Below are 26966 nucleotides of genomic sequence, written 5' to 3'. Positions count from 1 at the left end.
CATCCATCCAAGATGCTTTTTCTCAGTCGTCTCATTGTTTCATCTTTGTTTGTCTCAGTCTTTGAGCTCCATTTTTGCATCTGCTATGGGCAGTGCACTTGTGATCATGTCCACGTAGGCGTTCACTTTTTCATCCATTGTGGTGTTTGCGGGCTCACTTGGGTCAACAGCTCTGGACAACGTGTCTGCTGTATACATCAGCTTACCCGGTGTGTACGCAACATTCAGTTCATCATAGACTGTCTCTCTTTCACTTTCCACAACGAGGACTCTCTTTACCAGGTTCAGTCTCTCACAGGCTTTTAAACCTAGTATGGCTTGCACATCCTTTGGCACCACGATTAATGCTAGCGTGTGCTCTCTGTCCTTGTGTGTTACTTTGACAATGCATTTTCCTTTCACTGGTATAACAGTACCTGAGTATCCGGTCACTTTCACTTGTATTCCATGTAACTTTGGTCTGGGTCTAATTCTCTTAAAATCGGTCTCTGATATCACATTAACTTGTGCTCCAGTATCCAATTTAAATGGAATGTGTATGTCGTTCACTTTTAGTATCAACATCCAGTCTCTTCTCTTTTGTTTTCAGACACAACATCTACATAGAATTCCTCTATGTCGCTTTCATCTACTGCATGGACCTTGCTTTGTTGCACTTGGTTCTTGCAGCAACGGGCATAATGGTTGTTCTTGTTGCAACTATTGCATGTTTTACCATATGCTGGACACTTTCTTGGTGGATGCTGTGTACCGCATCGACTACATGACTTCCGATTGTCTCTTTCATTTTCGTTTGCTGGCCACGTCTCTTTTTTCACATTGGCGCTCTTTGTTAAACGGTTTGTATCCGTTCTTTCTCACTGCATCCACGTTGCAGCTACTGTCACTGAACAGCTCCTTTGCCTGCAACTTCACAGTCTCTGTAACCCTACACAGTGCTATGGCTTTTCCCAGGTCTAGATCTTGCTCTCTTAGCAGTCTTTCCCTTAGACCATTACCTCGAATACCACACACCAGTCTGTCTTTTATCAGCGAGTCTGTGAGTCCCCCAAATTCACACGATTTGCTCCGGTTTCTCAGTTCAGTCACATACTGATCAATAGTCTCGCCGATTTTCTGTACACATGTGAAAAATTTGTGCCTCTCAAAGGTCACGTTGCATTTAGGTATGCAGTAGGCCTCAAACTGTTCCATTATTTTATCTAGCTTCGTTTTGTCTCCATCAACATCAAATGTGAAGTTATTATACACCTCGAGCGCTTCATCACCCACGACATGTAAGAACACTGACGATTTCTGTTTATTACTTTTCTTGTCAGCTCCGATTGCTGATAAATACAACCCTACACGTTGTTTGAATCTCCTCCAATTTTCAGCCACATTACCTGTCAATTGAAGCGTCGCCGGTGGGTGTAAACCTTCCATTCTTTCACTTCATTAGCTATTCTCTAATGGTAAGCTACGATGTTCTCTTTTGGCTTGCTAATCTGTGGAGAGCTGATTTCGCTTACTTGCCACAACTGCTTTCACTGTCCCATCAAGTTGCTAACTTCAGATTTTTTCTCTTTCAGCCACTTCTGACATCATGTTTTGATTTCTTTTTGGGTTCAATAAAGACTCATTTCTGAAAGAGAATGTTGTTTAATCTAAAGTCTTGTTCAAGACTTTCTACAGCTTTTTACAGAACACACTATGCTGTGATGCATCTAGAATGAAACTGAAAGTAAAACTACTCTGGACTGCTTGTCTCTCACATGACCTCTGCTGGTCAGGCACAAGTAATCAAAAACACAGACAAATATGCTGTAAGGCATAAGTAATCAAACACAGACAAATATCATCACTATTTGCTGATATCATTACACTTCTGGTATTGCCAAGTGAGTTGAATGGTGGGTTGACCAAGGGGCGGACTGACTGTTTACGGAGATTCCTGTGTGAGCAAGACTGGACTGCAGTGGACAGCATGTATACAGTAGCTTAACCAGGGATAGTATAAAAGTTATAAAAGGGCGGATTCTGAAATTGTTTCGAGCTTCTCGGTAACAAAGATACCAGGGCTGTTCTGTTTTCATCTGACAGAAGGAATGCACAGCACAGTATGAATGATGCACACTATCCCAGTCTTGGCTCGGCCCTTATCGCGATGTTGTGCCATCATAATGCACCTAGTGTACTAGAGCAAGGCGGTGTTTGTAAAATCAAAAGCAGCTCCTTGACTATGGCCACAAAATGAACATGTCCAGTGATCAAGCCAGGTGGCCGCTCTGCGTGCCGGTGTCCCAGTGTGCTGCCCATTTGGTAGAACATTTAATATCTACCTTTCCCAATCTGGAAAATTCAAACTGATTGAAGTCAAGCGCGGCGTGAACTTGTGTTGCACCAGACTGTAGCACGGCAAACCCGAGTGTCGCCACACCATCCCAACCCATCCTGATTTTCTGTTTCAATTGAAAAGAGTGTGCAACGAAAATTTACTTAGCTTGTGAAGGTTGTAATCATCAGTTGCTTTGAAACATGAGCCAGCAGTGAGCTGAAAATGGCAATCAGTGGGAGATCTAAATCAAAGGTCGAGGAAGGAAGGTGGGCATGCGCCTAAAGGGAAATGAGGTCCTTGCCAGAGGAAGCTAGAGTGGAGCTTCAAAGTTCGCATTTTACCGTCAAAGCCTTAAAACGCTGGACCTTCATTACATTCCCTGTAGCCTCGCCAAATGCTGCTTGTGGTGTGCTTATTCATAACTCTTAAAGGCTACAAGTTTGATGGAGCACTGCACATTTCTGATAGGAATTGCACTTTGTCACCATCCCCCGTCCCCCCCAACAACAACTTGCAGTTATATAGCACCTATATCTAAGAAATGCCCCATGGCATTTCACAAACAGGGGGAAGGATGATGGCTGCTGAGCCCAAAAAGGAGAGATGAGGAAGGGTGTGAAATCTAGGTTGAAGAGAGGGTTTTTAAAGATGGGAGATGCAGATACATTTGGAAGCAAGTTCCCAAGCCTAGGACTGAGGCGATAGAAAGCTCTCCCACCGATAGAGGATAGGGAAATGCAGAGAAGACCAGAGGAGAGGAACATTGGGGAGGCGATACAGGACTGGCGGAAATTGTAGGACCATTGGCCTCGATTTCCCGAGCCATTTAGAATGGTTTCTGGTTGAACATATCGAGGGCTTTCAAATGTAAAGGGTAGCAAAGACGAGTGCAACCGATTAAACTCGGCAGGCCTTAATATCACATGATTCCTGTTGTGCTGAATTTGCCCTGTTTATGCTGTAGGGTGGATTCAGTGACATCCCAACAACGGCGAGAATTTATCTGTGCACAGTTGTTCCAGTGCTGTATTTACACCTTTACTTTTCTGGCTACGCGCCATCTTGCGGGGCGGAGTGTCCCGCGGACCAGGGGTGGGCCGGGGGGGGGTGGGGGGAAGTGTCCCGGAGGGGGGGGGGGGGGGGGAGTGTCCTGTGGGGCAGGGGGGAGTGTCCCGTGGGGCGGGAGTGTCCCGCGGACCAGGGGTGGGGCAGGGGGAGTGGGAGTGTCCCGCGGACCAAGGGCGGGGGGAGTGGGAGTGTCCCGTGGACCAGGGGTGGGGCGGGGGGAGTGGGAGTGTCCCGCGGACCAAGGGGGGGGTGGTGGGGAGTGTCCTTGGTGGAAGAGGCAATTCTGTAGTGATAATGAGATTGGGAGGCGTGTGTTTACTCTTTGTTGCTTCGGAATATACATATATTCTCAGCAAACCTGCTGTACCCTGGGGATGCTGGTCTCTCTGAGCTAAATATTGATTAAGCTGCAGTGACTGACTGTCTTGTCTAGCCTCCTCCCTCTCCTCATTGCAGGAGTGCAGAGATTTGGTTTTGATTATAATTGATGTAAGAAGACAAACAGAGGAAGAGATTTTATTTGGCAAAAGACAATAGACAGGCGGGATGGGTTGCAACTGAGGAAATTATTTTTGGCGCTGTGATTGTGATTAATGATGGTTAATAAAAAGGTTTTCCTTATGTCATCTCTGGTTCTTTTAAGATAATTGGCAAAAGAACCAGAGGCGACATGAGGGAAAACTGTTTTACGCAGCGAGTGGTTAAGATTTGGAATGCGCTGCCTGACAGGGCGGTGGATACAGATTCAATAGCAGCCTCTAAAAAGGGAATTGGATAAATAGGAGTACGGTAGCACTGTGGTTATGTTACTGCAGTAATGATCCAGAGAGTTCAAATCCCACCACAGCCGGGGAATTTAAATTCAGTTAATTAAATAAATCTGGAATAAAAAGCTAGCGTCAGTAATGGTGACCATGAAACTACCGGATTGCCGTAAAAACCCATCAGGTTCACTACCGCCCTTACCCGGTCTGGCCTATATGTGACTCCAGACCCCCAGCAATGTGGTTGACTCTTAACGGCCCTCTGAAGTGGCCGAGCGAGACACTCAGTTGTATAAGGTGGCTCACTACCACCTTCTCGAGGGCAATTGGGGAGGGGCAATAAATGCTGGCCTTGCCAGCGACGCCCACATCCCAGGAATGAATAAAAAAAATTGGATAAATATTTGAAGGAGAAAAAATTGCAGGGATATGGGGAAAGAGCGGAGGGAGTGGGACTGACTGGATCGCTCTTCGAAAGAGCCGGCGCAGACTCGATGGGCCGAATGGCCTCCTTCTGTGCGGTACTGTTCTATGATTGGATGCAAAATCTGGTATTGTTTCGTTTTAGAGAAAGTTAAAGGGAGTTATGTTAAATTTCAGAAGAGAGGCTTCAAAACATTTCTAGTAGCACAAACCGGTTTTTAAAAAAAAAAAAAATTGTATCTATCTCTCAAACTTCTCAAAGTGCTTCACTTCACATACAATGAATTACTTTGGGTTGTGGTGACTGTAAACAAACAGCAGCCATTTTGCACACAGCAAGATCCCACAAACGGTAATGAGAGGAATGACCAGTTAACATGATTTTAGGTGTGTTGGTTGAGGGAGGAACACAATGACCGGTCCCTGCAGGTTTTGTTGTTATGACTTTTTTAAATTTTCTTTTTCACTTCAGTTTTTTACTTCTCCCAAAAAAACATTTTCTGCCTTTCATCTCCCTAAATTACCAGTCCATTGTCTGTGCTATTCTCTGGCCAACCACCAGGGTGCTTGGATCAGCGGTTGGGGGGAAAAGGGCTTCCCCTCCCCACACGCAAACAATACATCCTTTTTTCCAGCCCTGACAACCCAGCTGAGACTGGTGAAATCCTCGTCCCAGGGGAACGCAAATGTCTGTTCAGACTAAAATTCAAATCGAGATGAGAGGAGGCTCAGGTGGAGCATAAACACTGGCGGAGATCGATGGGATTTTTGGGGCTCTAGGGGAATCGAGGGATATGGGGATCGGGCGGGAAAGTGGAGTTGAGGTCGAGGATCAGCCATGATCTTATTGAATGGTGGAGCAGGCTCGAGGGGCCGAATGGCCGACTCCTGCTCCTATTTCTTAAGTTCTTATGACCTGTTGGGCCTGTTTCTGTACTGTGAATTCTATGTAAATATTTTAACTCTATCTGTTGTTACTATTAATGTAAATGATCAAATTCCTTCCTGTTTAAATTAAAAAAAATGTTGTGCCAATTTTCTCCGCTGCCCCCAAAGGGTGTAGCTCCACAGGTGCTGGATGTCCTCTAGTAACTCGTTCAAATGGCCATCGCTCATATCAAGAAAAGAAGAAAGAAAGACTTGCATTTCTATAGCGCCTTTCACAACCTTTCAGGAACATCCCAAAGTGTTTTACAGCCAATGAAGTACTTTTTGAAGTGTAGTCACTGTTGTAATGTGGGAAACGCAGCAGCCATTTTGCGCACAGCAAGCTCCCACAAACAGCACTGTGATAATGACCAGATAATCTGTTTTAGTGATGTTGATTGAGGGATAAATATTGGCCCCAGAACACCGGGGAGAACTCCCCTGCTCCTCTTCGAAATAGCGTCACGGGATCTTTTACGTCCACCTGAGAGGGCAGACGGGGCCTCAGTTTAACATCTCATCCGAAAGGTGGAAGGCACCTCCGACAGTGCAGCACTCCCTCAGCACTGCACTGGAGTGTCAGCCTGGATTTTTGTGCTCAAGTCTCTGGAGTGGGACTTGAACCCACAACCTTCTGACTCTGAGGCGAGGGTGCTGCCCACTGAGTCACAGCTGACACAGCCCCCAGAGTCCAAAAATCTATCGTCTATGCTCCGCCCGAGCCTCATATGCGAGACTTCTGCTTGTTGGCGAGTCATTTCACAGCCCAGCCCAAACATTGCCTCACTTGACATCCATACACGTCCAGCATGAGGTGCTGCTTAACAATCAGAATCGGGAGCCCTGGCCACTTTTTCCCCCACACCCTGACCCAGTGGCAGAGAGACCAATTGCCGTGCTCCTGCTGCCTCCACGGCTGATCAGCTAACTCCGCACTAACTTTTATCGGACACTGGACCTTCCTGCCATGTACGGCTCAATTACCCACTGGATAAACCTGCTCAGCCCCCAGGTGTGCAGGCAACTTCTTAATATTCAGGAGCTTTGTGGGAAGATACACCAGGTTGGTATATTATTGGATGGCCTGGATGATTTTTTTTTTTTTTTTTTTTTTAAGATGTCCAACTGCGGTGCTAAAACCCGGCCTAATGAATATCGGTGGCTTAATTAATGTGCACGGCAGGCATTACATAAGGAGACCCTCGAGGGTGCAGAACCTCCGAGCTGCTCCAACTCCTCCACCATAACTTAGCTGGAAGGGCGGCAGAAACGACGTTTACGCACACAAACCGTGATTGCTCTTCCGGTGAAATCACCGCAACAGATCCGGAGGAGCAGCTCCCGGGAAATTCTCGGTGCTTGCCCTTTGGCGATTGGAGATAAAAGATTTCATTCGTCACAGGCTTGTTGCTTCCCTTAAAAAATGACGTCGGGAGTCCACTTTTAGAAATAATGCCCACAGGTGCACCCGTGTTGGCAAATGAGGCAACCGATAACCGTGCGCTTCAGTCCAACAGCTGCCAGAAGCTAGCTCCCACAGCACGCTGCAACCATCCTTGCATTTACATAAGACCATAAGAAATAGGAGCAGGAGTCGGCCATTCGGCCCCTCGAGCCTGCTCCGCCATTCAATGAGATCATGGCTGATCTTCGACCTCAATTCCACTTTCCTGCACTATCCCCATATCCCTCGATTCCCTTAATATTCAAAAATCTATCGATCTCTGTCTTGAATATACTCAACGACTGAGCCTCCACAGCCCTCTGGGGTAGAGAATTCCAAAGATTCACCACCCTCTGAGTGAAGAAATTTCTCCTCATCTCAGTCCTGAATGGCCGACCCCTTATTCTGAGACTGTGACCCCTGGTTCTAGACTCCCCAGACAGGGGAAACATCGTCCCTGCATCTACCCCGCCAAGCCCTGTAAGAATTTTGTATGTTTCAATAAGATCACCTCTCATTTTTCTAAACTCTAGACAATATAGGTCTAGTCTACTCAATCTCTCCTCATAGGACAATCCCCCCACCCCAGGAACCAGTCTGGTGAACCTTTGTTGCACTCCCTCTATGGCAAGTATATCCTTCCTTGGTAAGGAGACCAAAACTGTACACAGTACTCCAGGTGTGGTCTCACTAAGGCCCTGTATAATTGCAGTAAGACGTCTTTACTCTTATACTCAAATTCTCAAACCCTATTTCATAATTTCTTGGAATAGCAAAATACTGCAGATGCTGGAAAACTAGAACTAAAAACAGAAAATGCTGGGAACACTCAGCAGGTCAGGCGGCATCCGTGGAGAGAGAGAAACAGAGTTAACGTTTCAGGTCGAAGACCCTTCGTCAGACTGTTAACTCGAAGAAGAGCAGAGGAGTTATCTCGGTGTCCTGGGCCAATATTTATCCCTCAATCAACATCACTAAAACAGATTATCTGGTCATTATCACATTGCTGTTCATGGGAGCTTGCTGTGCGCAAGTTGGCTACCATGTTTTCTACATTACAACAGTGACTACACTTCAAAAAGTACTTCATTGGCTGTGAAGCGCTTTGGGACGTCCAGTGGTCGTGAAAGGCGCTGTAGAAATGCAAGTCTTTTTTCTAGCCTAGGCCCAGCAGAATTGCTTGACTCCCAAGGTGTTGCTAAGGTAATTCTGAAGGAGGATGCCGAGAAACTCCAGTATGATTTGGACAGGTTAGGTGATTGGGCAGATGTATGGCAGATGCAGTATAATGTGGATAAATGCGAGGTTATCCACTTCGGTGGCAAAAACAGGAAGACAGATTATTATCTGAATGGCAATAGATTGGGAGAAGGGAAAGTGCAACGAGACCTGGGTGTCCTTGTGCACCAGTCGCTGAAGGTAAGCATGCAGGTGCAGCAGGCGGTTAAGAAGGCAAATGGTATGCTGGCCTTCATAGCGAGAGGATTCGAGTACAGGAACAAGGATGTCTTGCTGCAGTTGTACAGGGCCTTGGTGAGACCACACCCTGAGTATTGTGTGCAGTTTTGGTCGCCCTATCTGAGGAAGGATGTTCTTGCCATGGAGGGAGTGCAGCAAAGATTCACCAGGCTAATATCTGGGATGGCAGGAATGACGTATGAAGAGAGATTGGGTCGATTAGACTTATATTCGCTAGAGTTTAGAAATTGAGAGGGGACCTCATTGAAACTTATAAAATTCTAACAGGACTAGACAGACTAGATGCAGGAAGGATGTTCCCGATGGCGGGGAGTCCAGAACCAACGGTCACAGTCTAAGGATAAGGGGTAAGCCATTTAGGACAGAGATGAGGAGGAATTTCTTCACCCAGAGAGTGGTGAACCTGTGGAATTCTCTACCACAGAAGGCAGTTGAGGCCAATTCATTAAATATATTCAAGAAGGAGTTGGATATATTTCTTAAGACTAAAGGGATCAAGGGATATGGGGAGAAGGCAGGGACAGGGTACTGAATTTGGATGATCAGCCATGATCTCATTAAATGGTGGAGCAGGCTCGAGGGGCCGAAATGGCCTACTGCTCCTATCTTCTATCTATGTTTCTATGTAATTCACGTGATTGATTGCAGCATCCAGGAGTTTAATTCGAGCCTTTATTTGAATACATCTGTTTGCGTGGCCAATGACTGACCAGAGTCGGGGCCAAAAGGAAGGAGACAAGCTGAGGGTCTGGAAGATGTCGCCGTTTGAAGCCATAATATAGAAAATGATCTCTGATAAGAGAGGCTCAAAAAGAGACAATTAGGAACCAGGCAAGCAACATGGAGGATTACAAATAAATTGTTGAACGGGTCAGAAAAGGGTATTTATTTCTTGGGATTTTCCAACGGAAGACACGAGGCTGTGTTCTATTCTAAATGCTTATTTCTTGAAGGCAATGAGCTGATTGTGATGGTGAACAGAAGCATTGCTGACTGACAACTGGCGGAGTCAATAATTCCAGTGGAAAGACAGAGGTTTATATTCAGCGCCGGGCCAATGTAAGCTTTTAAAATATTGGAATAAATTTGCAACCAGTTGAAAAGGCTAACTGGTGGATTTTTGCCAGAACCAAATTTCAAAGAGCCATTGAATTGTCTAAAGGAATTAAATTAAGCACGTTTCTAATATAAAATAATAATACATTTGAACGTCTAATTTCATAAATAAAGTGTATAATAGAATGAAGACAACGTATCGATACAATAACAACATTTAAAATATCTTGCTTTCACAAATGCTGTTTGCTAGTTTTCCACAGGCAGTCACTGTTGAAGAAGCTTGTAGTATTGTTACATTTTATAACTTGCAATGTCCTATCTTTTTAATGCAACAATTGAATCAACGACAGCTTGTATTTATATAGCGCCTTTAACCTAGTAAAACGTCCCAAGGTGCTTCACAGGAGCGATTATCAAACAAAATTTGACACCGAGCCACATAAGGAGATATTAGGGCAGGTGACCAAAAGCTTGGTCAGAGAGGTAGGTTTTAAGGAGCGTCTTAAAGGAGGAGAGAGAGGCGGAGAGGTTTAGGGAGGGAATTCCAGAGCTTAGGGCCCAGGCAACAGAAGGCACGGCCACCAATGATGGAGTGATTGAAATCAGGGACGCTCAAGAGACCAGAATTGAAGGAGCGCAGATATCTTGGGGGGTTGTGGGGCTGGAGGAGATTACACAGATAGGGAGGGGTGAGACCATGAAGGGATTTGAAAACCAGGATAAGAATGTTAACATCCAAAATCATAACTCCTTAAACCAATGATTGTATTGGCTGTACAATGAAAGTGCAGAGGTATGTCAACACTAAATGTATCTCAACCAGTTTTATCACGCTCGCTCTCTCTCTCTCTCTCTCTCTCTCTCTAATAAAGGTGTATTTGTTTTGTTTCATTGTGCATTGGATGATTTTGCTGTGAAATAATAAAATCTGACTAATTGGGCCAGTCATGTACTCTGTTCCCATTTGCACGGTTTTTGAGTTCATAATTGCTTAATATTTCTACTCCAATGGACGCACCATTATTATAATGTATTTATTATATGAAAATTGCCCAGTTGTCAGCTGTGACTCAGTGGGCCGCACCCTCGCCTCTGAGTCAGAAGGTTGTGGGGTTCAAGTCCCGCTCCTAGAGACTTGAGCACAAAAATCTAGGCTGACACTCCAGGGCAGCGCTGAGGGAGTTCTCCTCTTCTTAGGCAGTCCCTTGGAACCGAGGATGACTTGCTTCCACATTAAAAATGAGTTCTCAGGTGACTGACGAGTCCTATGTGGGACCGACAGTCTCTGTCACAGGTGGGGCAGATGGTGGTTGAAGGGGGTGGGCGGGTGGGTGGGGTGCTTGGGTTGACTTGCTCTGCCTGCGCTTGGCTTCCGCTTGCTCCCGGCGAAGAGACTCGAGGTGTTCGGCGCCTTCCCGGATGCTTCTCCTCCACTTTGTGCGGTCTTGGGCCAGGGATTCCCAGGTGTCGGTGGGGATGTTACACTTTTCCAAGGAGGCTTTGAGGGTGCCCTTGAAGCGTTTCCTCTGCCCACCTGGGGCTCTCATGCCGTGCTGGAGCTCCGAGTAGAGCGCTTGTTTTGGGAGTCTCGTATCGGGCATGTGGACGATGTGGCCCGTCCATCGGAGCTGATCGAGCGTGGTCAAAGCTTCGATGCTGGGGATGTTGGCCTGAGCGAGAACACTGACGTTGGTGCGCCTATCCTGTCAATGAATTTGCAGGATCTTGCGGAGGCAGCGTTGGTGGTACCTCTCCAGTACTTTGAGATGCCTGCTGTACATGGTCCATGTCTCTGAGGCATACAGCAGAGCAGGTATTACTGCTGCTCTGTAGACCATGAGCTTAGTGCCAGGTTTGAGGTCCTGGTCTTCAAACACTCTCTTCCTCAGGCGACCGAAGGCTGCACTGGCACACTGAAGGCGGTGTTGGACTTCGTCATCGATGTCTGCCCTTGTTGACAGTAGGCCCCCGAGGTTTGGAAAGTGGTCCACGTTGTCCAGGGCCTTGTCGTGGATTTTTATAATCGGGGGGCAGTACTGTGTGGCAGGGGCAGGTTGGTAGAGGACCTTTGTCTTACGGATGTTTAGTGTAAGGCCCATGCTCTCGTACGCTTCGGTGAAGGTGTTGATGGTGGTTTGGAGTTCGACCTCCGAGTGAGCGCAGACGCAAGCATCGTCTGCATACTGTAATTCGACGACAGAGGATGGGACGACCTTGGTTCTGGACTGGATGCGATGGAGGTTGCACAGTTTCCCGTTTGTTCTGTAAATTAGCTCCACTCCAGTGGGGAGCTTACTGAGGGTGAGATGGAGCATTGCAGCAAGGAAGATCGAGAAGAGCATTGGTGCGATGACACAGCCTTGCTTGACCCCAGTCCGTACGTGAATTGGGTTTGTGGTGGAACCATTGGTCAGGTTCACGGCTTGCATGTCGTCGTGAAGCAGGCGGAGGATGGTGACAAACTTTTGAGGGCAGCTGGATTTGAGGAGGACACTCCATAATCCCTCACAGTTAACAGTGTCGAAGGCCTTTGTGAGATCAAAGAAGGCCATGTACAGCGGTTGGTGCTGTTCCCTGCATTTCTCTTGTAATTGACGTGCGGTGAAGATCATGTCCATTGTGCCCCTTAGTGGGCGGAATCCGCATTGCGACTCTGGGAGAAGCTCTTCGGCCACTGGGAGAAGACGATTGAGGAGGATTCTTGCGATGCCTTTCCCTGTGGCAGACAGCAGGGAAACTCCTCTGTAATTACCGCAATCGGACTTGTCACCTTTCTTGAAGATGATCACAATTACGGCGTCTCTGAGATCCCCTGGCATGCTCTCCTCCTTCCAGATAAGAGAAATGAGTTCATGAATTTGCGCCAGTAGTGCTTCTCCGCCATGCTTTAGTGCCTCGGCGGGGATTCCATCTGCTCCTGAGGCCTTGTTGTTCTTCAGTTGTCGGATGGCCTTTTCAACCTCATGCCGGGCTGGGGGTGTGCTAAGATGGTGGTGGGTCGCATGCTGCGGGATGGAGTTGAGGACACTCGTGTCGAAGACACAGTCTCGGTTGAGGAGATCTTCGAAGTGCTTCTTCCAGCGGGCACTGACTGCCTCTCTGTCCTTGATGAGTACCCCTCCATTCTTGGCCCGCAGTGGGGTAGGGTCTTGGGTGCTTGGGCTGTAGATGGTTTTGACTGCGCTAAAGAATCCACGCACGTCGTGGTTGTCGGCTAACTACTGGATCTCCTGTGCTTTCTCCACCCACCATCTGTTCTTTAGGTCACGAGTTTGTTGTTGGACCTCGGCCTTCAGGCATCTGTAGAGCTGCTTTCTTGCTCTCGAGTTCTGTTGCTGTTTCCAGATCAGGAATGCCTTGCGCTTGCGGCTTATTAGCTCCTGGATCTCCTGGTCATTCTCGTCGAACCAGTCTTGGTGTTTCCTGGTGGACCCGGCGGGCAGGGGAAGGCCAGCTCAAGGAGCAAGGTGGTGGCTACACTTTCTTCTGGAAAGGCAAACCCGAAGAAGAACACCGCCTCCATGGGGTAGGCTTCGCCATAAAAAATTAACTAGTGGGACGTCTCGGAGACTCTCCTAGCAGGATAAACGAGCGCCTCTTGACTCTTCAGCTCACCTTAGCCCGGAACCAGTGCGCTACAGTCATCAGTGCGTACGCCCCAACACTGGAAGCCACAGACAAGACCAAAGAGGAATTCTACTCCAGCCTCGAACAATCCCTGTCCCGAGTCCCAACGGGCGACAAGCTGATCCTCCTTGGCGACTTTAACGCCAGAGTTGGAAAGGACACAGACCTCTGGTAGGGAAAGCCAACTCCAACGGTACCCTCCTCCTGTCGAAGTGCTTAGAACATGGCCTTGTCATAACAACACCTTGTTCCATCAGAGAGACAAGTACAAGGCTTCATGGCAGCACCCTCGCTCCAAGCACTGGCATCTGCTGGACTACGTCATCGTCCTAGCGAGGGACCGCAAGGACGTCCGCATGACAGGAGCTGATGACTGCTGGACCGACCACTGCCTAATCCGCTCTGTCATCTCCATCAATGTAGCCCCAAAACAGCGGCAGCAACAGAAATAATGCTACAGGAAAATCAACGCTGGAGCACTCAAAGACTTCGCTAAGGAGGCCTTATTCAGCCTGCGCCTCACAAACAACCTGACGACCCCGAGTGATGCAGAGTCACAGTGTCCACAGTGCCTGGTCTGCACTCAAGGCCTCCATAATCAGCACCTGTGAAGAGACGCTCAGTCACTGAGGGAGTGCTGCACTGTCTGAGGTGCTGTCTTTCGGATGAAACATTAAACCGACGCCCCATCTGCTCTCTCAGGTGGGCGTAAAAGATCCTATAGCACTATTTCGAAGAAGAGCAGGGGAATTCTTCCCGGTGTCCTGGTCACTATTTATCCCTCAATGAACATCACTTTTTGAAAAAAAACACAGATTATCTGGTCATTATCACATTGCTGTTTGTGGGAGCTTGCTGTGCACAAATTGGCTGCCGCGTTTCCTACATTACAACAGTGACTACACTTCAAAAAGTACTTCATTGGCTGTAAAGCACTTTGAGACATCCGGTGGTCGTGAAAGGCGCTATAGAAATGCAAGTCTCTTTCTCCTTTCTTTCTGTCTGTCTGTGTCTCTCTCCTTTCTTTCTCTCTCTTTCTTCTTTCTTTTCTTTTCTGTCGGATGGGAATATGTCTCGTTTGTACCCTGATCATCTGTGAGAGTTTCCTGTTGTTTGTCCTATCTGGGCTAGTTCCTGTTTTTTTATCTCATTAAAATTTACTATTTTTCCAGTCAAGCACCGTTTTATCTTTGACTGTTTCCTCGCATTTTCAGTTGTTTAATATTGAATCTAACCCCATCATGGTTACTGTTTCCGAGATGTTCGCCCATCCCTACATTCTCTACTTGTCTCACCTTCCTCTGCAAACATCCTGGTTGTATCTGTCAATGATTTTCTAAACTTAAGAAATGTGCACCATCTGGTTGTACAGATAGTTTCCACTATAATCAGGCATGTCAGTGCGATAAATATTTATTTACATAAGGCGGGTGCGGAGCTGAATGGATAACTCTTGTCTTCTGTCCTGACCAGTTCTGGTAAACGATCTGATTCATTCGCCCGCAGAAGTGCAGAACGGGGAGAGGGATTTTAATTCCCCTCACCTGGTACAAGCTGAGCGGGCGTGCAGGTAAAGTGAAGTGGATGAAATCACCCACCCAGTACACACTCAATTCCAGTTTTTAAATGGACAAATGAGCCTCATACGTGTATGCAAATCGGGGTCCTGTCGGGTCGACGGGACCCCGACACCATCTTGACCCGGCACCCGCGTCCAGGCACGACGATCGACCAGGTCTTTCCAGGTAAGTTTAAAACTTTTCCTTTGTGGCACAAGGAGGAGCAGGAGTGCTCTGCTGACCGCCTCGGAACACCTCCCCCACCCCCTCCCATCCCTGCACCTACCTTGGGCCTGGTGGGACGCTTGCCTTTTTGCTGCTGGGACCACCACCCACCCCCCCGCTGCCAATCCTGGTCGGGCCAACCCTGCGCTAGGCCACTTTCCCAACTGAGAGTTAAACTATGAAACCATAATTGTCGTAAAAACCCATCTGGTTCACTAATGTCCTTTTAGGGAAGGAAATCTGCTGCCCTTATCTGGTCTGACCTATATGTGACTCCAGACCCACAACAATGTGGTTGACTCTTAACGGCCCTACTTAAATACCACTTATTCAAGAAGGCGGCTCACCTTCTCGAGGAATTTAGGAATGGGCAATAAATGCCAGCGACTCCCACATCCTGTGTATAAATTTTTAAAAACTTGCAGGAATGTGATCCGTTAGGACATGAAGCAATAGCATGGGAATCATTTATTTCTCTTTTTAGGACACTTTTTTATTTGTTCACAGGATGCGGGCGTCGCTGGCAAGGCCAGCATTTATTGCCCAATCCTAATTGTCCTTGAGAAGACGAAGCCTTGACAACTGAGTGATTTGCTGGGCCGTTTCAGAGGGCTGTTAAGAGTCAACCACATTGCGGTGGGTCTGGAATCACATATAGGCCAGACCGGGTAAGGGCGGCAGATTTCCTTCCCTAAAGGACATTAGTGAACCCAATGGGTTTTTACAGCAATCCGGTAGTCCCATGGTCACCATTACTGGTACGAGATTTTTATTCCAGATTTATTTAATTAACTGAATTTAAATTCCCCAGCTGCCGTGGTGGGATTTGAACTCGCATCTCTGGATCATTAGTCCAGGCCTTGGGATTATTCATCCAATAACATAACCACTATGCTACCAGGTACCAGTTTGAGAGTTGTACCTGGGGTGAGCGACATTGGGCCGGCAGATCCAAGTTATACCAGCAGCTCTGCATCAGTGGCCCGCCAGAGAAAATCAAGTTGCCAGTGTTGGTTACATTTAATGTTAGCAAAGAGCTGCTGGGACAATCAGCTCTTTGGCATCATTAGTGAGATTACATTTTTTTTTTAAGTTTCCAGCTGGTGTAAAGTTGAGTTGGGGTGAGACTTCCTGCATGAGGTCCCCTTACATTGCTGACAAAACCTCGATCAGAGTGACCTCACACACCATTTACACTGCGCAATGCAATGCTGAAACTCGCCTGTAATATTACAGAAACCTCTGATAAGATCTCATCTGTGTACTGAGTGCTTTGTTGACAGGTTATGCTACAAAATAATTAGTATTAAAAAGGAGTTATTTCCAAAATCATGATCGAATAACATGGTTTGTGTGTTTTTATTTACTTGTGCATTGAAGAAACATTTGTTAAGATAGCGCTTTTGCTCACCAGTATTTGTAAAGTCACGGGCATGCGTTGGTGGATAGTGAACCAATTGAGGATCAGATCTCGGGCAGCTGGGCATAGCATTGATGCGTGTGAGCTGGGTCCAAACATTGTGATGTAAAAAGTACATCCCAGTTTAGCAGCTCATGAAACCTCCGGTAAAACGCGAACCATCGGAGCAAAGTTACATCTCAGTCATTTGCATGGCTGTAATGGACACGGCTTTACACGCTCAACGTCGGTGCGTAACAGTTGCAACGATAGAGCCAGCAACGCTTTGTAAATATTTTTCCACGGCATGGAGACAGAGGCAGCGCCTTTCTGTTTCAGTCGAAAAATGAGAGGGCAAGCAACTGGAATTTAAAAAAATAGTTTGACTCAAACATTTTGTCCATTGTGTGTGTTTGTGTGTGTGTGTGTATATGCGCCAATGTTCCCTCTAATTTTTTTTTGTGTGCATGGCCCCTTTAACAGGCTGCGCGGCCCATTCAAATTCCTGCGCATTCGCGGTTGTTCCATTTAAAAGCTGGTGAGCCGGTTGCGCGGCACCTCCAGAACACTGTGTGGCCGGGCAGCTTAACGGGTGTGTGTATATGTGTATATATAATGTGTGCGTATAATATAAATATATATATATATATATATATATATATGTATACCTCTGTGCATATGTATCATATATATACGTGTGAGTTGTGTAGCTTTCAAATATTTAGCACCTTGAATTTAATTTTTCCCCAAAGTTCTGTCTGCGTTTCTTCTCTTGCCACTCTTGTCCTGCTGTGAGTACCTTACCCTGGGCTAGGAGTCCACAGGTATTGGTGGCCTGACAGTTTATTAGTTGAGGGGCAATTCATGTGCGCAAGCCTGAACAGTGAGTGTTTTGCCAACTATTTATTGAATCAAAAGGCCGCCATAACTAAACCTAATCCTGTTCTTCGCCAATGAATGAACACCTGGAGATACTGGACCGTAATCAGGAGTTGAACCTCTGCCCCAACCTTTCCTCTCCGAAGCCATGGCCAACTGTAGCACAGATAAAATACTGGGGGCTATTTACTGCGTTCAGACTGCCAGTGGACAAGACTCTGCAGTGGTAGTACGGTCTTGTAAAATTACTCTTTTCTTTAAAGAGAAGATGAGGGTGATCTGATCAAAGTCTCGAAGATTATGAAAGCATTTGATAGAGTAGACATAGAGAAGATGTCCCCACTTGCGGGTGAGTCCAGAACCAGGGGCCATAAATATAAGATAGTCACTAATAAATCCAATAAGGAATTCAGGGGCAACTTCTTTACCCAGAGAGTGGTGAGAATGTGGAACTCGCTACCACAGGGAGTGGTTGAGGTGAATATCGATGCATTTAAGGGGAGGCTAGATAAGCACATGAGGGAGAAAGGAATAGAATGTTATGTTGATGGGGTGAGATGAAAGAGGGTGGGAGGAGGCTCGTGTGGAGCATAAACACCGGCACGGACCAGTGGGGCCGAATAGCCTGTTTCTGTGCTGTTAATACTTTGTAATATTTTGTAATATCCCTAATGTGTCAACTCCCAAGGGAGCAGCCTCAGATCGACACCAATCGACGTCCACATTTTTCCTTCAGTACAATCTTTTTGAGAATCTTTAGTGTCTCTTTGTCATTCTCCCGCCAAGATAGATGGTGTTTAACTTCTGTTGCATCATTAATTATTTAGATGCGTCATTCTCCCATCTGTACCAGTTAATTTGGTGGATATAAGCTGAGCCCCTGGGATTTACCCGACTATGTTACTCACTTGCCTCCTTTCAACGCTCTAATTGGGATTGTTCGGGTCACCATTTTAATATCCCGGCAGCTGGCAGCAGAGAGAGAAATATTGTAAGTTACGTTTATTCTTACAGAAGGTTATCTGGCTTGTCCCTTTCAACGAACATTTGTTGATTCAAAATCTGGATTGTGGGAGCAGGGAGACTAAACCAGGATGGGTCATAGCAGGAAGGAGGAGAATATCTGCCTCAGTAGTGAAGGACTGCGCTAAATTGGGGAGATACTCTTTGCGGGATTCAAGGTTACTGGGATGAGCAGGGTGAAACTCAGATTCAGGAGAAGGTTATGAATATTGAGAAGATAAAAAAGGATGGAGCAATAAAAGGACATTGAGTCAGTGAAGCCAGCTTCTCTCTCACTATGTTAATTCAACTCATCATGGACACTTATCCAGTCCATTTAATCTCCTACATAAATACTTTCTAATCACCATAGATTATAATGCAAAACTCTTAATCCACCATCACATTTCCACTATTCAACCGTGACCTGCAAAATTCTTATGGTGGGGGGATATTTCCTCTGGCTGGGAAGCCTAGAACCAGGGGTCACAATCTCACAATAAGGGGTCAGCCATTTAGGACTGAGATGAGGAGAAATTTCTTCACTCGGAGGGTGGTGAATCTTTGGAATTCTCTACCCTAGAGGGCTGCGAAGGCTCGGTCATTGAGTATATTCAAGACAGGGATCGATAGATTTTTGAATATTAAGGGAATCGAGGAATATGGGGATAGTGCAGGAAAGTGGAAATGTGGTCAAAGATCAGCCATGACCTTATTGAATGGTGGAGCAGGCTTGAGGGGCTGAATAGCCGACTCCTGCTCCTAATTCTCATGTTTCTTTCCAAACAGAATTGTAGCTATGGCCAATAAAAGCTGTGACGTGTGTCAATTATGTCACTTTAATAGCAGGTGATTAAGGGAATACGCTGTCCTCTCATTTCACAGGATAATAAGATCAATATGAATGAGGAGGGCCATTCAGCCCATCTTACCTCATACACCCAGAAAGAGAGTTTCCCCCTAACATGACATTCAATGGTTTCTTAAATTATTCCAAGGCTTTTGCCTACACTACCCTAACCTGGAATTCCATACCGTGTGTTTAACACTTTGTGTGTGAAGAATTTCCTGACATCAATTCTAAATTTGACTTTGATTCTGAAACTGCCCCCAGTTTTCCTTTTCCGCCCCCCCCCCCAAAGTCTCAATTATTTTCAACAGCAACAACAACTACTTTTATTATATTTATATAGCACCCGTAACATCATAAAACGCCACATGGCACTTCACAGGAGCGTTATCAAAACCAAAATTTGGTACCGACCGAGTCATATAAGGAGATATTCGGGTAGGTGACCAAAAGTTTGGTCAAAGAGGTCGTTTTAAAGGAGGGAATTTAGGGAAGCAATTCCAGAACTTGGGACCGAGGCCGCTGAAGGCACGGCCAGCAATGATGGAGTGGTTAAAATCAGGGATGTTCAAGAGACCAGAATAGGTGGAGCGCAGAGATCTCGGGGGCTGCAGGACATTACAGAGATGGGGAGGGACGAGGCCGTGGAGGGATTTGAAGACAAGGATGAGAATTTTTATATTGAGGCGTTGCCGGACTGGGAGCCAATGTAGGTCAGCGAGCACAGGAGGGTGATGGGTGAACGGGACTTGGCGCGAGTTCGGACACAGGCGGCAGAGTTTTGGATGCCCTCTAGACCTGTATGTATTTATTATCTAATAATATAATTCCTTAATTGTCACTTCCCACTGCCTTTCATTTCTGTCCTTTTTTATACAATGGTTTGCTGTGGGTGAACATTTTATTCAAATTTTCTTGCTTTGCTTTGTTTGACTGGTGTAGTGAATGTGATGGTGTTCCCTGACTGTGAGAGGGGGGCGCTCTGACTGTGAGAGGGGGGGCGCTCTGACTGAGAGAGGGGGGGCGCTCTGACTGTGAGAGGGGGGGCGCTCTGACTGTGAGAGGGGGGGCGCTCTGACTGTGAGAGGGGGGGCGCTCTGACTGTGAGAGGGGGGGCGCTCTGACTGTGAGAGGGGGGGCGCTCTGACTGTGAGAGGGGGGCGCTCTGACTGTGAGAGGGGGGCGCTCTGACTGTGAGAGGGGGGGCGCTCTGACTGTGAGAGCGCTGCATGTAGGTATCCGATGAGGGTGGGATCCAGCTTGGCAGTGATACGCCGCACAGAATATAAACTGCTGACAGTTACTATAGGTACTTGGAATCACATATGAAGGATACTGTGAGGTACCAGAGGGCGATTGATGCCTGTAAACCTATTCCTCGGAATGAGTCAACATCCTCAAAAGGGAGGGCAAAATTTGGAAGGAAGTGGGAAGAATTGAGTATATGCGTGAAGAATGCAGTCAAAGTTATAAACTTCAGTCAATTATGCTACTGTGATAGCATTAGTATATACGTTGGGTGTCACATTGGACTGTTTATTAAATCAAATGTGATTTAAAGCAGTCAAGATGTTGCCAGTGTTGCTAGGGAACAGTATGTGGTCAACATTTATAAAACTTGTTGCTATTCAAAAGCCCCAAATTAATGAGACTGTGGGCTTGACAGAGTCTCGCTCCACAGGAGCGTAGATCGGAGAACCTGATGAGGGGTTTGGTGTGCTCAATCCAAGCTGCTTCCTGATATTTTCCAGCCATTAAGGTCAATGCTGGAAAACCAGGATGGGTGCACTGCCTTCCACGCCCAGTTTCCAATCCTCTGTCCCATTGCCATCCAGCCTCAGCCTTTGGAATTTGGCTCCAGTGATACTTGAATCCAGATTTGATCCTCCGGGCTTCTCCATTATGTCAGAACTCCAAAACTAAAGTTCAGATCACTAGAAGCTGGAAGTAATTCTATGTGCAATCTCCATCAGTATGCTTATTTACCTGTCGATTTAAAAAAAAAAAAAAATAATAATTAAGAGTACTATGTTGTAACACAGGTAGGATAATGAAGACAAAAAGATAGTGACAGAGAATGTACAGCACAAAGTGTGGCCATTCGGCCCCACTGCTCCGTGCCGGTGTTTCTGCTCCACACGAGCCTCCTCCCACCCCTCTTCATCGCACCCCATCAACATAACATTCTATTCCTTTCTCCCTCATACGCTTGTCCAGACTCCCCTTAAATGCATCGATACTATTCGCCTCAACCACTCCCTGTGGTAACGAGTTCCACATTCTCACCACTCTGGGGAAAGAAGTTTCTTCTGAATTCCCCAGTGGATTTATTGGTGACTATCTTATATTGATGGCCTCTAGTGGAAACATCTTTTTTAAGAATTTTTTTTTTTTTTTTTTTTTTAAAAACAGGCATATGCTCAGATGGGGGGTAGCCTGTAGCCTTTTTTCTGGATGGATGAGTTGGGAGGGGCAAATGGCCTTCCTCATTAGTGTTTATCTTGTAAACATAACCGAGATAACTACCAATCCCTGTAGGTTTCACCCATCTCCCCTGTGCTCGCTGACCTACATTGGCTCCTGGTTAAGCAGCACCTCGATTTCAAAATTCTCATCCTTGTTTTCAAATCCCTCCATGGCCTCGCCCCTCCCTATCTCTGTAATCTCCTCCAGCCCCACAACCCCCCCCCCAACCAAGATATCTGCGCTCCTCCAATTCTGCCCTCTTAAACATCACCAATTATAATCGCTCAAACATTGGCGGCCGTGCCTTCTGTTGCCGAGGCCGTAAGCTCTGGAATTCCCTCCCTAAACCTCTCCGCCTCTCTCTCCTCCTTTAAGACGCTCCTTAAGACCTACCTCTTTGACCAAGCTTTTGGTCACCTGCCCTAATTTCTCCTTATGTGGCTCGGTGTCATTTTTTGTCTTAAAATACTCCTGTGCAGCGCCTTGGGACGTTTTACTACGTTAAAGGCGCGATATAAATACAAGTTGTTATTGTTGTACTGCAAGGTGTTTGCGTTCTGCTGTGAGGTAGGAAAAAAGTGGGAGGGTTCCTATGGTTTCGGCTCTTTCCCAAATAAGGACTGAGATTCAAAGGCTAAGTTATTGCAATGCTTTAATGATTAGCCAGAAGATTTTGAGTTAGTCCTTGGGTAATAAAACGCAGGCTGTCAGACACTGAACAGAGTGTTCCCTGGCCTGGCGACATTGCCAACAACTTGAGAAGGCAGTGAGGAGTGGAATCCGAACATTCTTTCTTTTGTAGAATGAGTACAATGGAGAAGGGTCTCCAGAAACATTTCACTGAAAGGGACTCTCAGCTTGGCAAATATTCAGAAGTGGCAGCAGCAACACTCGGGCACCGCCGGCAGCCCACGGTTCGAGGTAAGCTGTGGCAGCGCTATTTGTGCGGGCGATTGGAGGAGGGAGGGAACCTGGCTGTGTTGCAATTCGATTTTCTGTCAGACGGGTAACGCCAGTAAAACAGACCACACCAGGTCGCCAGCACAACCAGATGGGCGCTCGGTTTTTTGCATTTAATTAACTCTCGCCGGAAGTTATTCTTTGTGACTGTCAATCTGGGTGTTTCTGCTGCTTTGCACAGCCAGCTTAACGGTTGTTCACACAGATCGGCTCATTACTGTTTAACCTGTAAGGCGGCCTTTGCTTGCTCAGAACTTATCAGTAATGGTTAATTTTCAGGTTAGCTGAAGTTCTGTACATAGTCATGTAACAATATACAGGAAACTCTCTTTTTACCGGCACCTAAATAACCGGAAATCTCTCTTAACCGGTAAAATTCAGGAGTAGGTTCAGGAAAGTTTTACTTCATATTAGTGGCCGTGTAACCGGGGTTCCTGAATCTGTGGCCGTGTAACTAGGTTTCCTGCACCTGTTGCCATGTAACCAGGGTTCCTGCACCTGTTGCCATGCAACAGGGACGCCTGGATCTGTGGCCGTGTACGGGGCTCTCGTACCTTAGTAAGTATACCTCTCTGTAACCCGGACTTTTTGATCAACCAGCACCACGCCGGTCCCGTCGGTGCCGGATAAAAAAGAGAGTTTCCTGTAGGTGTATATTAAGTGGCCGAGATTGGCTACTTCTAGGCTTTGTACTATGAGTAGAGGCTATTCTCATACGGTGTCAGTTGGGATATGAAGGGGTTTGGGGGGGGGGGGCAGTGTCTCGATTTGTCCTTGAACCAGTGCCTGGTGCTTCTGTAAATCAGGAGCAGTGGACCGGTGGCCAAAGGAGGAGGACCAGGGCCGGCCTGCAGGAAAACGGCGCTCTGGGCGAACTTGTATTCTGGCGCCCTTTCTTTGAGTTTAAGTATGTCGTACTATTAACCAAAAGTTTCAGAAATCAAGTTGTAATCTAGCAGTTCCCAACCTTTTCCTTTATGCAGACCACTACATCATCACCAAAAGCTTTAGTGGACCACGACGTGTATCGAATATGATACATACGAGGTACACGTGATTATATTATTATTACATTGTCATTTTTTTTTTTCACGGACCACCTGCAGTACCCTCGCAGGTGGGGAACCGCTGTTGTAATCTCAAAGTTTTTTTTATAATTTGAAAAAATGCAAAAGAGGAAATGACACACTTCAGTTAAATTCAATTTTATTCAAATAATAAATGATTTGTCATTAAAAATAATTATAGCTAAGTGACAGATAAACCAAACATTAAATTATACACTTAAACTAATAAATAACAAATTTTAAAAAACTTGGCTCAAGATTGCTGTTTTTTATTTTGAATTTTTTTCATTTAACACCCTCTTGACCACAGCGCCCTAGCCGGTCACACGCGTCGCTCACCCGTAAGGCCGGCCTGAGAAGGACATAGGAAGGCTGAAGGGATAATGGCAGCGTTGATTAGTCTGGGTCAGCATCGTGTAGCAGAAGCTTGATTGTTGGGAAAAGGCTGAGAATCATTTGTCCCTCATCATGATGATTCTGTTGTTATTTTTTATGACTGAACTTGTTGATATGCTCTCTGACAAGCTTCCACGGAAGTTTTAAAAGATATTTTGGGCGGATATTTTCTTAGAAAATGTACTTATGACTACTATACTGATTATTATAAACCCTCTGTTTCTTTTACCAAACTGAGGACAAGTAATATCACCAATGTTCCCCCCCCCCCCCCCCCCCCAGTAAGCTGCACTGCCTCCTGTGCGGCCGGCCGGCCTGCCTCCCCACCGCCCCCACCCCCAGGTGCGGCCCGTTCAGATTTCTGTGCGTGTGCGGTATCTACAGTGGATACCGGGGATGAGGGGGTGGTCATATGAGGAGAGGTTGAGTAGATTGGGACTCTACTCATTGGAGTTCAGAAGAATGAGAGGCGATCTTATTGAAACATATAAGATTGTGAAGGGGCTTGATCGGGTGGATGCGGTGAGGATGTTCCCAATGATGGGTGAAACTAGAACTAGGGGGCATAATCTTAAAATAAGGGGCTGCTCTTTCAAAACTGAGATGAGGAGAAACTTCTTCACTCAAAGGGTGGTAGGTTTGTGGAATTTGCTGCCCCAGAAAGCTGTGGAAGCTACATCATTAAATAAATTTAAAACAGAAATAGATAGTTTCCTAGAAGTAAAGGGAATTAAGGGTTACGGGGAGCGGGCAGGAAATTGGACATGAGTCTAGGTTCGGAATGGTCATGGCCTTGTGGGTAGTGGAGTGGGCCCAGGGGCCGTGTAGCCTGGTTCTGCTCCTACTGTGTTCTAATTCTGTGTTAGATTTCAGGAGATGGTTTTATTCCTGTTCCTGGCTGGGGTGGAGATCGCCTTTACAGAAGGTAAGTACTGTAGAAAATATAGGGACAGAGTGATCTCCTGGAAGAATTTCGATCGCCTAGATGGGTCGGAGAGGAATTTCCCAGGTTTTTTTCTCCCAAATTGGCCATTGGGTCTTTATCTGGTTTTTCGCCTCTCCCGGGAGATCACATGGGTTCGGGTGGATGCAGAGTGATAGAAGATTTGAGGTTAGGAGCAGATCAGCCATGATCTTATTGAATGGTGGAGCAGGCTCGAGGGGCCGATTGGCCTACTCCTGCTCCTATTTCTTATGTTCTTAAAAGCCGCTGAGCGGCCTGCCTCGGACCTTGCAGGTGACCGCGTGGCCGCGCACAGCTTAGCGGAAACATTGACTATCCGTACAGCTCAATATCATAGAGAATGGGGCCACATCCAGGAATATCTCCTCCCCCCTCCCCATGCTTCTGGCTAACCTATATGCCACCCAACTGTCGCTTACCGAGGATACAAGAGACTTTTAATTAGATACCAAGATGTCATCCTTGGCGTTCTGAGTCAGAAGTTGTGGGTTCAAGTCCCACTCCAGTGACTTGAGCACAAAAATCCAGGCTGAAACTCCAGTGCAGTGCTGAGGGAGTGCTGCACTGTCGGAGGTGCCGTCTTTTGGATGAGACATTAAACCGAGATCCTGTCTGCTCTCTCAGGTGGACGTAAACGTTCCCATGGCACTATTTCTAGGAAGAGCAGGGGAGTTCTCCCCGGTGTCCTGGACAACATTTGTCCCTCAACCAACATCACTAAAACACATTATCTGGTCATTATCACATTGCTGTTTGTGGGAGCTTGCTGTGCGCAAATTGTCTGCCGCGTTTCCTACATTACAACAGTGACTCCACTTCAAAAAGTACTTCATTGGCTGTAAAGCACTTTGGGACATCCTGAGGTTGTGAAAGAAAGAAGAAGGACTTGCATTTATATAGTGCCTTTCACGACCTCAGGACGTCCCAAAGCGCTTTACAGCCAACGAAGTACTTTTTGAAGTGGAGTCACTGTTGTAATGTAGGTGATATATAAATGCAAGTCTTTCTTTCTGATATGTTTCCTGGTCTTTTATTAAATTGTGGAGCAATCAATGCTACTTAGACGGCTCCAAACCCAATATAATCGCTGGGACTGTGATAATGACTGAGTCTATGATTCTTCTACCATTTGAAGCTGAATGTTGTGGATTTTTGTCTTATTACTTGATATTCAAATCTTAAATGACATGGAGGGGAGGATAGCCTTGAGCATTTATTGTTATGTGATAAAATGCCATCCAAATTTAGAAAGCTCCTCACCAACTTAGTGTGCAGTACCCAAACTGAAGGGATAATTACTAGTCATCCCTTTAGGGCTATCCCGGATCAGGCGTATTCCTCAGATGTTCACTTTCAACTAAAGTTTGAGGTAGCCGAATCCTAAAGACGCTTAATTGGGTCTAAAGGTCCGGACTATCTCTCCCTAAAGGAAAGGAACAACCCGAGAATGTTACCGTCCTCCAGATAGCACTTTTAATAAGTTTAGCTAGATTGTAACGTTCTGGATATTATGAGGGTCCGGAAAACTCCCCCAGAATTCTGCAACTCCTCACCAAAGAGTGTACAGAAATTGAGTTCGTGAGTTTGATACAGAAGTCTTATGTGAGACAATTCTAAAAATATATAGATTTATTAAGGAACCGACATGTAATTTACAGTTGGTAAGTCAATCGCAACATTAACAGTTCCAAAAAGAGAAAGCTTACAATCCTATTATCAGAGAACCTTAGTTTCAAATCTTAACTTCGCTACAGTTTTGCAGTTCTTAGTTTTCTACAGGATATCCACCAAAATCAAATACCTTTGATACCCGAGGTACAAAGAGTTGGAGACTTACAGAGCCGCCTTTGAAGCCGAGAATCGCCTTGCCCCTTTAAAGCGAGTCTGTTATCCCATTTGAGAGTTCAATATTTATACCCTTTTCCAGTGGTATTTCTTTTGAGGTTTTCTGCTGATGTAAGCTAATTATCTCTGGTCATTTTTCTGCTGACCCCTGCAATTCTTAGTCACCTCAGCTGGTAGCACTACAGCACCATGTCTCTCCTCTAGGTGTTCTAAGTTTACCGTAAAAAACGGTGTAACAGCAGGTGC

At 46.2% G+C, this 26966-nt stretch overlaps 1 protein-coding gene across 3 annotated transcripts in view; it reads left to right on the top strand.

Annotated features, from left to right (window-relative positions):
* The window catches only part of LOC147105909 (protein FAM107B-like), a 207024-nt gene that overhangs the window by 141532 nt on the left and 38526 nt on the right, over nucleotides 1-26966 (top strand). Inside the window, exon 1 of one of the 3 annotated variants that reach the window (XM_086010816.1) lies at nucleotides 22261-22409. The exons of the other annotated variants lie outside the window; for them this stretch is intronic. Within the exon in view, the coding sequence (XP_085866942.1) occupies nucleotides 22292-22409 (118 nt within the window). The 5' untranslated portion in view covers nucleotides 22261-22291. Of the gene's footprint in view, nucleotides 1-22260; nucleotides 22410-26966 lie in introns of those variants that run through there. 3 annotated transcript variants of the gene reach the window in all.

This window comes from Somniosus microcephalus, chromosome 17 (assembly GCF_052327205.1).
Source record: "Somniosus microcephalus isolate GS21.2 chromosome 17, FLI_Smic_1.0, whole genome shotgun sequence".
Taxonomy (NCBI): domain Eukaryota; kingdom Metazoa; phylum Chordata; class Chondrichthyes; order Squaliformes; family Somniosidae; genus Somniosus; species Somniosus microcephalus.
The sequence above is the reverse complement of the archived record's forward strand: the minus strand, read 5'-3'. Positions and strand labels throughout refer to the sequence as shown.